Source organism: Polypterus senegalus, chromosome 5 (genome assembly GCF_016835505.1).
Source record: "Polypterus senegalus isolate Bchr_013 chromosome 5, ASM1683550v1, whole genome shotgun sequence".
NCBI classification, from domain to species: domain Eukaryota; kingdom Metazoa; phylum Chordata; class Cladistia; order Polypteriformes; family Polypteridae; genus Polypterus; species Polypterus senegalus.
In genome coordinates this window covers 197,711,381-197,725,957 of record NC_053158.1, presented here as the reverse complement: position 1 = coordinate 197,725,957, position 14,577 = coordinate 197,711,381, and the positions used below count along the sequence as shown (strand labels likewise).

Genomic DNA, 14,577 nt, shown 5'->3' with positions numbered 1-14,577 from the left:
TGCCACACTGGGGAGTGCTGGTGGAAGATTGTCATGAGGCACCTGGAGCACATTCAATGGTTGGAGTCGGGAGGTCGAGAGATGAGGTCTTGGAGGAAGCAAGGAGGCGGCCTGAAGAGAAAGAGGCATAGTTTGAGAAAGGCCTGGACGTTTGGGGACTTTGGGGTTGTATGGCACTTGTAAATATTAAGACCTGCAAATGTGTGGTGGTGCTGCCTGGCTGTGTCCGGGGCTCGTGCCACACCAGACATAGTCAGGTTCCCTTTCTTGATGATCCCTAATGCCCTAATGTCTCCTTCATCTCAGCATCTGGATCACCTCAGCAGGTCCGAGACACCAGCTAATACGGTCCAACCTCTACAGCTCTCATCCTAGACACCTCAGCCTGTACCCACTGGAATGCTCAGAGCACAGGCCACTGTGTGCCACTGTCATTTGTAGGTGTCCGTAGGGTGATCCTTGGGGACATTGGCCACTCCTGCTGCTAGTGCTCAGCAGGAGAGATCTGCCGTACACTTGAATGATCACCACAACTTCTCTCTATCTGTCTCTCTCATTCTCTTCTTCTTATTTATTCTCGATCTAGATTCTTCAGCCACCCACAGTCAGTCTCTTTTTATCCTTGTGGGATTACAAGCTTTTCTTAACAACCTGCGGAGCTTCAAAAGAGAAATGGCTTGGCTCATTCCACTTTGCGTTGAACAAGCAATCAGCCAATTTCTCTATTAAACACCCCACGGCTGCACGGCTTTCCACCTGTGCATTCAAAACTACAAAACTTGAGCCACACTGTTTTTAATTTAAAAAATGTGCACCATTACGGACCCCTGAGATGCTGTATCACACAATACCACCTACAAATATCTCAAAGATATGATAAATGATTGTAAGTGTAGAGTAAATGCAAATTCCCTATGGATTAAGACTGTTCCCTTTTCTGTCCAGTTAAATATCTGTTTTATCTTGCAGAGTTCTGAAGGTGTTCCTATCGCGGACAGCACAGAGAATTCCTTACATGACAAGCTGGAGAGTGCTAAGGATGCTGGGAGTCATTCTGCTCATTGTCTGCTGGTTCCTCATCGCCTGGACCTCTGCTGTCTTCCAGAACATGGATAAAAATGTTTCCATCATTGTTGCTGGAGTTACTCCAGACAACCTGCAGTTTAACATGTGTCTTATCGATCGATGGGACTACATGATGGCTGTTGGTAGGTTTTTGATTTATTTATATATTGGTGCTTAACAAAAATAGCTAATTGACTTTAGATTGGTTATGTTAATTGTTGATGTCGATTTAGAATTTGTCCTAACAGGTTAAGCTAAATCTATGCAATAGAAAATGGGCAGTTTTCAGACCCCTTCACTTTGTTCATGTTTTATGTTCCAGTCTTGGGCTATAATCATTTAAGTTCATTTTTCTACCTAGTCAAATAACATTTAACACCCCAGAATGACAGGAAAAAGAAGATGTTTTAGCAAATTTATTAGAAGAAATTGAAATATCACACTGACACAAGTATTCAGACCTTTTACTCAGTATTTGGTTGAAGCCCCCTTGGCAGAGATTACAGTCTAGAATCTTCTTGAGTATGACGCAATAAGCTTTACACCCCTCAATTTGGGGATTTTCTGCCATTTTTCTCTACAGATCCTCTTAAGCTCTGTCAGGTTCAATGGAGACAGTCAATGGACAGCAGTGTTCTGGTCTCTCCAGAGATGTTTGATTGTTTTCAAGTCCGTACTCTAACTGGGCCACTCAAGAACATCCAAAGAGTTGACCCTAAGCCACTGCTATGTTGTCTTTGCTTTGTGCACAGGATCATTGTCCTGTTGGAAGTGTGGCATGCGGCTGGGGGTGGTATCCAACCGGGATGCCGAGGAGGACCGGAGGAGGGCTTGCGCTTCCTCCAGACCACGAGGGGGCGACCACACTGGTTGCTTTGGGGACAACGGGTAGAGAGCTTTGAAGCTCAGCTCTGTAGGGGCCCGTGGTCACCTCCAGGGGGTGCCCCAATGCCTACAGAGCCCTGGCGGGGTGTGGCAGAAGTCCTGGGGGGAAGAGGAGCAGGGACACCCGGAATGCTTCTGGGGATACAGCTGGCACTTAGGGGGCGTGGCGGTGGAAGATTGCTGGGAACCACCTGGAGCACATCTGGGGAAGTATAAAAGGTGCCGCCTCCGTTCATTAAGGGCTGGAGTCGGGTCAGGAGAAGGACGAAGTCTTGGTGGAGAGGAGTGGAGGTGGCCTGAAGAAGTGAAGCATTGTGAAGTGTGAGGCCTGGACTTTGGGGAGTCTTGGGGCTTTGTGTGTGCACTTATTGCTGTAAATATTAGTGACTGTAAATAAATGTGTGGTGGTGCATTTAACATGTCTGGTCGTGCCACGGAAGGTAAACCTTTGGTCCAGTTTGAAGTCTAGAGCACAATGGAGAAGATTTGTATTAGGATAACTGCCACCACCATGCATATTGGAATGGTATTGCACAGTTGGTGATTGGTGCCTGGTTTCCTTCACATGTGCCACACAGAACTGAGGCCAGGCAGTTCAATCTTGGTTTCATCAGAGCAGATAATCTTATTCTTATACTCTGGGAGTCCTATAGGTGCCTTTTTGTTAACTCCAAGCTGGCTATTATGTGTCCTCTGGCCACTATTCTATAAAGCCCAGGTTGTTTGGGTGTTGAAGTGGTGGTTAGCATTCTGGAAATTTCTCCCATCAATGCACAGGTTCTCTGGAATTTAGACAGAGAGACCATCGGGTTTTGGGTTACCTCTCTTACCAAAGCTCTTCTCACCCCAATTGCTCAGTCTGGCTTTATTATCCTTGTATTTTTAGTTGCTTTCCATAACAACACAATGAACTTCAATGAGGAATGTATGGGCGCATTGCACTCTTAGGCTTATTGCAGCACTAAGAAGAGTTGTGGTTGTTCCAAAGTTAGTTCATTTAAAAATTATGGAGGCCACTGTGCTCTTGGGAAAATTCGCAAAGACCCACAATCCAGATCATGACCTTTCCTATCACTGCGGGCATCCTGACCCCAAACCTAACAGAAAGGCTTTGGCCTTCACAGACCTGAAAACTGGCACTTTCTTTAAAAATCTCCTCTAAATGTCAAAAATATACAAACTTATTAAATGCCCCTCAAGGGAGAGGAACACTGGCAAACGTCAGGTTCGAGAGTCAAGGCTAATACAAAAAAAAAATATTTTAAATAACTTAAAGGAAGCACAAGAACAGCACAAAAAGGACAAAAAGGATTTTGCCTTAAAAGGCCACCCAATCTTGTGAGTCTGTGGTCCCAAAAATGACTCAAAAACTGTGAAACCCCAGATAGTCATGTAAAGGGCAAATGTAGAATTTTTTTTAAATAAAAATATTTATTTTTCAAAAATTCTCTGTGGCAGTAAAGTAAGCTTTAAGTAGCACCAAAGGAATTTCCTGAAACAAGAAAGGCAATCCAAGGCAAACAATATCCTAATACATAAATTGAAAAGAATACTGTATATACTTAAGTTCTCCAGCAGATAAGTCAGGGCTTGATTTTACCGTATAAGTTCTGGTATTTTATAATGTCGGTCATATAAGTCGAATGCGGAAAACTCATGCTACTGGTCCAAAAGATTATGATATGCTAACACCCACTTGAGAGATGAACCATGGAGAACACGGCCTTTTTTCTCTATGTATTGTGCCTATGTGACCACACGGTAATACCTGAGCTATTCCAAAGCAACTTTGCACTGTTTTGTATCTCACACCCTCATACACCATTATCATAAGAGCATTCCTTATCTACGATGGAGCGTTCAATCAGAAGAAAACATGAAGCTGGTTTTAAATTAGAAGTCGTTGAAGTGGTGAAAAAAATTGGTAGCTGTGCTGATGCAACAAAATTCTACGTGTCTGAGAAACTGGTGTGGGATTGGAGGAGGCAAGAAGATGTAAAAAAAAATGTGTCGTATTTTTGAATGGCCGTATAAGTCGGGGTCTAATTTTATGATTGATTTTTCGGATTTCAGGACCCGAACTTATGCGCAAGTATATACATTAGTTGAAAATCAGAGCACAGAAGTCAAAATTCTAGTAAATCACAAAGCACAGAAAGTTTACAATAGAAAACCTTTAATATTAGTGCCTTCAATGAACCGCAGGGGACTGTGTTTTTTTTTTTCCTCAACCAGTTCGTTGATAAAAATGTGCATGTGAGAGCACCCACAAAACACATGGCACATAATAAAAGATAAATAGATATCCATCCATTATCCAACCTGCTATATCCTAACTACAGGGTCACGGTGGTCTGCTGGAGCCAATCCCAGGGAGCAAGGCAGGAAACAAACCCCGGGCAGGGCGCCAGCCCAAAGCAGGGTGCACACACACACAAAACACACAATAGGGACAATTTAGAATCGCCAATGCTCCTAACCTGCATGTCTTTGGACAGTGGGAGGAAACTGGAGCACCTGGAGGAAACCCACGCAGACATGGGGAGAACATGCAAACTCCATGTAGGGAAGACCCAGGAAGCGAACCCAGGCGAACTGTGCCACCGTGCCGCCCCATACATAGACATAAAGAAACTAAATGATCAGTGTTAACATAAAAAAGAAAAAACACAAATAAATAGAAACTTGAACCCCAGTCTGTGAGGGAGAAGCCCTGAGCCTCAAACATAACACCCAAGGCTAAACAAGTCCAAAAAGTAAAATCCTACATTCAGAAACCAAGACAGTTTAGAAAACAATCAAAAAACCCGAAAAATCCTAAACATACCTTTTCACAAATAATCAGTTAATGAACTTCAACTGGGAAAATTTCCTTCCCATGAATATAAAGGTAAGGGGCAGCTGTGACATTAGGGCCTTCACTCATAAAACACAAAGAACATACCTAAATGCATAATACAGAAATGCTAAATAATAAGTACAAATAATGATATGAACAAAATATGAACGAATAGTAAAAGACCATGAAAAATAATAACTCAGAAATACCAATAAAACAGCAAACATATATAAGGCAGGGAACAAATGCAGGCTGACACAAAACACAGACTTATGGGTTGCTGATGAAGCAGTCAGAAAAGCAAGTCCCCTGGCATTCTCGATGACCCCGTCCTGTAATTCCCTTTGCTCATTTCCGTCGGACATGTGTGAACAGTCATGCCCTTGACAGTCTTATTCGTTGAATTATGATTTATAAAGTCCATAAAATGAACACGGTAAAAAAGCAAATGGAGGGATGAACGATACTCCTTGGACCCCCCCCAACAAAAAGCAAACCTTTCTTACATATTGGAATCCTTGGAAAAGACAAACCCACCTGGACCCTTAAAAAATATGAACCATAAACAAAGAAAGAAAAAATAAAAATCTGAAAAGGGTTACAATTCCTGTCAAAAGATATGATAAAAAAAAAATCCAGTGAAGCGGAAAGGAAATGTACTGACAGCTCGAAAAAAGGACATTCTGGGACAATGTGTAGGATAAAGCCTTTAAAATATTCATTTCCTTTTGAGGCCAAAAGACAGCAGACATCTAAACAGACAGAACTCCTTGTTTTCTGAAGCCATGCTTCAATTAATTTTGACAGGAGGAAAGGAAGATATGTGTGAAGGATGCTAAGGAAAGTGCCAGGAGATTTAGAAACCTGTGGAAAGAACAGAGCAACTAAGTTTAAGGAATTAAAGCGAGCGAATGAGGAAAAGTTAGCGCGTGCACTGTTGTGGTGTCTAGACAACTGGCAAACAAAATGATGCTTCAGGGCTATGGGAGCATTTCCAGAGAAGAATTATTTGCGCACAATCATCTAGGAGAGGGGAAGAATCTCAACGAGTACACTTTATGAAGAGAACAGAGATGAATTATGAGTAACGTGGTTTTATTTCACTTTTCTCAGAGGCTCGTGGTGCCCCTGCTTTTTGCTTATTTCAGCACTTTGATAAAAAAGTGGGTGCAGATTTTGAGGGGTGTGTGTTGCAAACTGAATTAATATTTAGAGCTATCTCAAAAGGCAGTGTAAGAAATCAGGAAATGGATTTAAGATATCTTAAAACGAGTTACTGATATCTGAACATTTGTACCGTCGCCCCGGGAGAACAACTAAGCCAGAATACCACTAGAGAAAAGCAGTTCCTTATAGAAATCTTTCTGGGGAATGTGACCAACGCTCATCCTATTTTTGACCCACTCACCACACATCCCAGATCAGCATAAGATAACAAACATTAACGCAAAGGAAGAGAAAATAAAAAGAAGTTATATTTACATATTAATTGAGAAGACAGCTTATTTAATTCCCCAAAAAACACGTATATAACAAAAATCAAAGACAATCTTTCACAGATTAGGGTGTGAGATGTTCTTGCCTGAGATTCCCCAAATTAGATGTCCTTACAGTTCATGAGCATGGTGAAATGCTGGAAGCCCCACGGAGTACGACGTCAGAAATGTTCTGTCCTACCAGTCTCAAAGGTTGATCGCTCTGGTGAAACCAAAAAACAAGTCTTTAGAGATGCATCTCCTTTGTATCCCCGAATAAAATGTAACCTTCTTCAGGCAGGTGGCACGCAGGTAGATTCTTGGCGCTAACATCTTCTTTTCAGGATGAAAATTGATGTTGCCTACTTCCGCAAATTGGTGGCATCCATGCCAGGCAGAATTGCAGCTGTTCTTCAGTCTCCTTTGGGGAGTTATGCATTATTACATAAGATTTAGCCAGGGTTGACTAATTTTTATGTTTGGTGAGCTTATTTTTGAAATATCTGAAAATGCATTTGAGATAGATAGATAGATAGATAGATAGATAGATAGATAGATAGATAGATAGATAGATAGATAGATAGATAGATAGATAGATATGAAAGGCACTATATGATAGATAGATAGATAGATATGAAAGGCACTATATGATAGATAGATAGATCAATCAATAAATCAACATTTATTTATATAGCACATTTTCATACAAAAAAATGTAGCTCAAAGTGCTTTACAAAATGAATAGAAAAATAGAAGACACAATAAAAAAATAAACATAAGTTAACATTAATTAGCATAGAATAAGTAAGGTCCGATGGCCAGGGTGGACAGAAAAAACAAAAAAAAAACTCCAAAGCTGGAGAAAAAAAAATAAAATCTGTAGGGATTCCAGACCAAGAGACCGCCCAGTCCCCTAGATAGATAGATAGATACTTTATTAATCCCAAGGGGAAATTCACAGCAGCAGTATACTGATACAAAAAACAATATTACTGTAAATTAAATAGTAATTAAAATGCATGTAAAAGCAGAAATGTACTGCAGATATTTTAAAATGTAAAGTGGAATATGTTATTTTCAGATATCTGGAAATCAGTTATCTTAAAAAGTAAAACACATTTTTTAGGTATCTCTAAACGTTAATTTGGCTTATCATAGATGGGCTTTTATTTCATTTTTGTGTGACTCATCGAGGACAGTTTCTCATTTCAACATGGAATAAAAGTTGAGATGTATTTTTAAGGAAGCCATGTTTTATGAGATGGGTTGAGTTGTGCTGGAAATAAATGCCAGAATAAAATCTGGCTGGGCACACTGAGTACTTCATCTCAATAGATTACATGAGTCTGAGATATTAAGATTGAAAAAGCACAGATGAAAATTGATATCTGTTGTACTTTGATGGCTTTGATGGCTTTTAAGCTTGCAAGAAAGGAAGACTAACCATGAAATTCATCTTGACAGGTTACTAAACTAGATGACAATGAAGAAAATACAATACCCATTCAGTAAAGTGAATTGATCTGTGGTGCCAAGTAGATGAGCCTGATTCAGGAAAATGCTTTGACTCTAACATGACATCTGTCAGACATGTCAGTGCTTCCATCAGGCTGCACATTTTATGAAAGAAATGCAACATTATGATAGCTTTCTGAAACTCCATTAAGGAACTGATTTTAAATATTTCAGATTATCATGGTGTGCAGCGGTAGTGCTCCCCCCTCACAACAAACAAACTGGCGTTCAAGTCCTGAGTGCTCGCTGTGTGGAATTTGTAGGTTCTCTTCATGTTTGTTTGCTCCGGTGTCCTCGCTCAGTCCAAAGACAGGAAGGTTATGGAGACTGATGTCGTCGGACCCAGGCAAAATTTCCCATGTTTGATCTGCAGGAATAAGAGAGAAAGGATTATTGCACTCTGCCACCCCCTGACGTGGAATTACCTTCTTTTGAGCCCTTTAGGCTTCCATGAGCATGTATATGATATGGTATGCTGAAGTAGAATTACAAGCTGTAATGGCCGACCCCTTAGCCAGCCGGCAGCTACACTTCCAAGATGTGTGGCCTGAATAAAATTATGGAGGCTAATCTATAAATACCAAGCCGTACATCTAACAAATAAAATTTTCCCCACAATCGGCGGTTTAAACATAAGCAAACAAATAGCAGATACTGTACAGTGGAACCTCGGTTCACGACCATAATTTGTTCCAAAACTCTGGACATAAACCGATTTGGTTGTGAACCGAAGTCATTTCCCCCCATAGGATTGTATGTAAATACAATTAATCCGTTCCAGACCGTACAAATTGTATGTAAATATATTTTTTTAAAGATTTTTAAGCACAAATATAGTTAATTATTCAATAGAATGCACAGCATAATAGTAAACTAAATGTAAAAACATTGAATAACACTGAGAAAACCTTGAACAACAGAGAAAACTAACACTGCAGGAGTTTGCGCTGTAGCGCTATGAACTGCTCGCTAAAAACACTTTAATGAGTTTTAAGCACAGGGAAAAAAAATGAACATTTCAAAAATCCGTAATTTAATAAACCACCAAGAAAAGTAACATTGCAACAATACACGCTACGCACCGATCGCTGTAAACAGAAGTGAAGTGGAGGTTAAAATCCAATAGAAAAAAGTCTTCATTAAATACAACGAGGTTAAAAAATGCTTGAATCAGTCTCTTTAAAAACAAGCCCAGTGCATTCTTTAACTGCCTTCTCAGCCTTATGCATCCAACCGTCTCTCTCGCTTGCACGCGCGCGTGTGTGTGTCTCTCTCGCTTGTGTGTGTGTCTCTCTTTCGCGCACTGTGTGTATGTATGTGTGTGTCTCCCTCTTGCTGCACAGGGAATGCACAGGGAGAGACGGAACACGTGCGGAAATCATCGGCGCGCACAAACCGAAAGGGAAACTGGCTTGTTCGTATACCGAGTGTGTGGTCGTGAACAGATGCAAAAGTTTGGTGAACGTTTTGGATGTAAACCAATTTGTACGTGTTCCGAGACGTTTGTGAACCTATATATATATATATATATTGCTAAATATTGCTAAGTATATATATACTGCTCAAAAAAATTAAAGGAACCCTTTTTAATGAGAGTATAGCATCAAGTCAGTGAAACTTGTGGGCTATTGATCTGGTCAGTTAAGTAGCAGAAGGGATTGTTAATCAGTTTCAGCTGCTTTGGTGCACTAGAGGGGAAACAATGAGATGACCCCCAAAACAGGAATGAATGGTTTAACAGGTGGAGGCCACTGACATTTTTTCCTCCTCATCTGTTTTGTTACTCGTTTTGCATTTGGCTACACTCAGTGTCACTACTGGTAGCATGAGGCGACACCTGGACCCTACAGAGCTGGCACAGGTAGTCCAACATCTCCAGGATGGCGCATCAATATGTACTATTGTGAGACGGTTCTCTGTGTCTACCAGCACAGTCTCAAGGGCATGAAGGAGATTCCAGGAGACAGACAGTTACTCTAGGAGAGCTGGACAGAGCCCCTCACAGAAGGTCCTTAACCCATCAGCAGGACTGACCGGTATCTGCTCCTTTGGGCAAGGAGGAACAGGATGAGCACTGCCAGAGCCTACAAAATGACCTCCAGCAGGCCACTGGTGTAAATGTCTCTGACCAAATAATTAGAAACAGACTTCATGAAGGTGGCCTGAGGGCCCGACATTCTCTAGCGGGCCTAGTGCTCCCTGCTCACCCGGCACTGTGAAGCTCGATTGTCATTTGCCATAGAATAGCAGAATTGGCAGGTCCACCACTGGCGCCCTGTGCTTTTCACAGATGAGAGCAGGTTCACCCTGAGTACATGTGACAGACATGAAAGGGTCTGGTGAAACCGTGGAGAATGTTATGCTAGCTTGTAACATCGTTCAGCATGACCGGTTTGGTGAGGGTCAGTGATGGTCTGGGGAGGCATATCCTTGCAGGAACGCTTAGACCTCTACAGGCTAGACAACGGCACCTTGACTGCCATTAGGTATCAGGATGAAAACCTTAGATCCATTGTCAGGACCCTATGCTGGTGCAGTGAGTCCTGGGTTCCTCCTGGTGCATGACAATGCCCAACCTCATGTGGTGAGAGTATGCAGGCAGTTCCTGGAGGATGAAGGAATTGATACCATTGACTGGGCCCCACGATCACTCGCCTTACCTTAATCCAATAGAACACCTCTGGGTGGGACATTATGTTCCGGTCCATCCGACACCGCCAGGTTACACCTCAGACTCAACAACAACATTACAACTCAGTGATGCCCTGGTCCAGATCTGAGAGGAGATCCTCCAGGACACCATCCGTCATCTCATTAGGATGTTGTCAGGCATGCATACAAGCAAATGGGTGGGGATTGGCCATACAAACTACTAAGTACGCTTTGGAGTTGCTACAATGAAACTTCAGCAAAATGGACTTGCCTGCCTGCCGCATCATTTTTTCACTTTGATTTTCAGGGTGTCTTTGAATTCAGCCCTCTGTAGGTTGAACATTTTCATTGTAATTATGTGGCATCCCTTTGTTTCTAACACAATGCCATACCAGTCCATATCAGTAGAGATATCCAGCATTGAGATCTGATGTGTTTTCAAAGTGTTCCTTTAATTTTTTGAGATATATATACTGTATATATATATATATGTATTTATATATATATATATATATATATATATATATATATATATATATATATATATATATATATATATATATATATATATATATATATATGTATATATATATATATCTGCTTCTTGCAACTGAGAGAATGTGGCAGATGTTTGCTGACTGGCCAACCAACCAAAAGTGTTACCTGGTAGGTAATGACGATCCAAATAATTGGATTGCAGTCCAGACTAAAAATGGAATACATATATGGGTGTATATATTAGGATGTGGCTGATTTTCCGCAGATTAGACTGCCTATCAATCATTTACCATTTTTGTCTTCCTAACAGCTGAATTCCTCTTTCTCTTGTGGGGAGTTTATCTCTGCTATGCAGTGCGGACGGTGCCATCAGCATTCCATGAGCCCCGCTACATGGCTGTTGCAGTCCATAATGAACTCATTATCTCTGCAATATCTCATACCATTAGGTAAGCAATCTGCAGATGTTTTATTAAAAAGTTCTAATACCGAGGATATTCACAGTCTTAAATTGAAATGTGCTTTATTTGAAATGATTTCTGTAATGCTTTATAAGTGTAATGTTTGAAAAACAGAAATTTTAACCAGTGACACGTTATGTGGTAATTATTTCTGTGGGTAAAAATAATAAGAAAAAAAAAGCTAGATTTCTGTTAACTTTGTTTTTCTGTTTTTATTTTCTATACTATTTGTTGCAATTTCACCAAATACACAAAATATAAATAGTGTCATAAATACGAGTCCAAGCCATTATTAAGGTTTGGGGCATCCACCCGTATATTGTTTTTCCCAGTTGCAAAAGGGTTTTTTGAATCAAAAGCACAAAGTGCATATCACAGAGTCCAAAGCAGAACTGGCTATAGTAGCCCAAGATGGAGGCTTTAAAGGTCTGGAGAGGAACTGATGTCAGCAAAGGGGCCGGAATCAGAAGTGACGTCATCAAAGGGGCCAGCTTCGGAAGTGACGTCATCAAAGGGGCCGGCTTCGCAATTGACGTCTTCTGAGGCACTGGAACCTTGCAGGATTTCCCGGGAAAGGTCTGTAGGGAACTGAGAAAGACAGTCAGCGCACTGCGCCGCCCCCTGGTCGGATGTTTTATTACAGTTACTCAGGCTCTTTAGCTGCCTGCTACTCGCACATGTGTGACAATAGCAACAAAAGTGTAAAGGATATCAAGCAAGCACTAACTTTCTTTCAAGTCCAAAAAGCTTACTTGCTTCTAATATGACAGCATATATAAGTGACCTGAGCTACGATCTGGCCCCCTACATACCCCCCTCACCCCCATCATGCAATGTTGATTGTACTGAATTCATCCCCCTTGGTGGGTTGCAAAGACAATTAATTGGAAAAAATTGGGTCATGAAAACAAAAAGGTTAAGAAACACTGCAATGGATGGTTAACGCTGAACGCTGGGGTCGGTGTCGATTACTTAGATCTAAACCCATCTTGGGTGTGTAACACAGCAAGTCAAAAGATAAGAAATATTAAGCAATTTCTTGCCAGAATCAGAAGGAGCTTTGCACCATTCCTCATAATGAAAATTATTTTTTTCTACTTTTAGATAATGTAGGGCACTGCTTTTCTATTGAGTGCTGAAGAGTAGGTTGAGATTCTTGCAGTTAAGTAAGATAACCGTGAGCCATATTGTGTAGGATATCACAATAGACTTTTTTCTTAGCATGATGCTATTCTATCTGGTGCTTCTCCAGGTAATGCTATTAAAGGATTGGGCATCAGGAAAGGTGTCTGGTAGTATAAATAACACTGAAACCAATAAAACATATTTATAAAATATCAGCCCCACACAGAGGTGGGAAAAGATGAAGAGGAAAAAGAAGATAAAGAATAGTTTCTGTAAATCCAAAAAAAGCTTTGAGCGTAGAAGGCACCCAAAAGATCTGCTTCATTGTCATGTGTGCTGCTCACATGTCTTCTCACATTATCTTGTAAGTTCCTAAACTGATCGTGAAACTGCAGGTAAAATTCCGTTACAACGAATATCTTTGCAACACAATTTTCATTACAACAAAATATTTTTATGGTCTGACAGTTTCCCAATATGACACAAGTCTATAGAAATCTCGTTATTATGAAATGCATTCAGCAGATACTTTCATTAATCATGAAATAATTATTTCAATAATTCACGAATCATCCACAGAGCAGTTAGTTCTGTGGTCACAGCTCAGTTGTGCACAACGATCCACCAAACAGAAACACTGTAAAAAAAAATGTCTTTGTTCGAACTTTCCTCGTACTGTTTTTTTGATAGCTTTTGCTTATTGCTTATCAAAATTTGAAAAACATCAATTGGAATTTAACTCAGTGTCACCTTCCTATAGAAACGGCAGACACGAAAAAACGGTAACAGTTCATATTAGAAAAAAAACCTTTACATTTTTGCAGCTCTCGATTGCGGCAAAAAGAAAAAAGACGTTGCCAATGAATTCAAAATTTTGCCATCGACACTGTCAACTTTCTTGAAGGACCGTGCAAAAAAAGAAGAAAAATCTCAGGTTGCAAACGTATACAAGCTGCTGCATTTGAAGACACCAAAAAAGCTGTTTTTATGTGGTTCAGTGATGCTCGTTCAAGAAACATTCCTATTAATGCGGCACTCATTCAAGAAAATGTGAGGTTTCTAAACTCTCTTGGGACCTCCATCAATGGAACAAAATGCTGAAGAGCGTCCCGAATGCGATCACTGTGTCTGTGGAAGACTGTTTATCTATTTGCCATGGCAACAGCAGGCTCACAGCTCTACTGCAGAACGCCACCGAAAAAAACAGAAATGATCTCGATTGGAGAAAGCAAGGAACATTGTAAATGCAGGAAACAGGTTTATTTGGCCACTAACCTGGTCACAACCCTGCCTGATTGCTGTGTCGATGTATAGGAGAGTGGCAGATCACGATATAATAAATAACCGTGCTGGTCCTCTTTCAAGCTGAATAAAGCTGGTGTTGTTAAAGTACTGAGACTCAGCTTCGTGTTTTGGGGCGCAAGACGGGGACTCGCACGTCACGTCACAGCACACGCGCACACGCACACGCACAAAGCTGTAGTAAACAGTATACGCTCGTACAGATACTGAGACTCAGCCTCTTGTTTTGGGGTGTAAGACAGGGACTTATAGCGCGACCACGATATTTTAGGATTCGCTTCTGTGGCGCCTCACTGCACCGCTGTGAGCCTGCTGTTGCCCTGCCCCGGCAATGGACAAACAATCCACAGACGCGGCAGTCGTGCTTCGGGACACATTTCAGCGGGATGTTTCTGTTGGGTGGGGACTGGGGTCCCAAAAGAGTTCAGAAACCTCACAATATTAAGAAGAAGAAAAGGATGATTTGGCTTCTGAATGACAACTGTGCTGCCCACAACATGCTTCCACATTTAGATAATGTTCACGTTGAGTTCCTCCCACCCAATTGCATAGCAGTGCTGCAGCCATTGGGTTTGGGCATCATTCACACCCTGAAAGTGTATTATCGCAAGGAAATGCTGGGAAAAATAGCATAACTTGTAGACAGGAGATTAAAATGAATGTGAAAGAAGCTATTAAAATGATTGCAAACATCTGGATGCAAATTAAAGAAAGCACTATAGCAACAAATACAGAATCTCATTACAACTAAATTTTCATT

The 14,577-nt window shown here is 41.0% G+C and overlaps 1 protein-coding gene across 1 annotated transcript in view; it reads left to right on the top strand.

Annotated features, from left to right (window-relative positions):
* Window positions 1-14,577, top strand: part of LOC120529794 (probable G-protein coupled receptor 158) — a 441,265-nt gene that overhangs the window by 407,151 nt on the left and 19,537 nt on the right. The window contains exons 7-8 of the mRNA XM_039753931.1: window positions 970-1,208; window positions 11,240-11,378. Coding sequence (XP_039609865.1) covers window positions 970-1,208; window positions 11,240-11,378 — 378 coding nt within the window. The remainder of the gene's footprint in view (window positions 1-969; window positions 1,209-11,239; window positions 11,379-14,577) is intronic.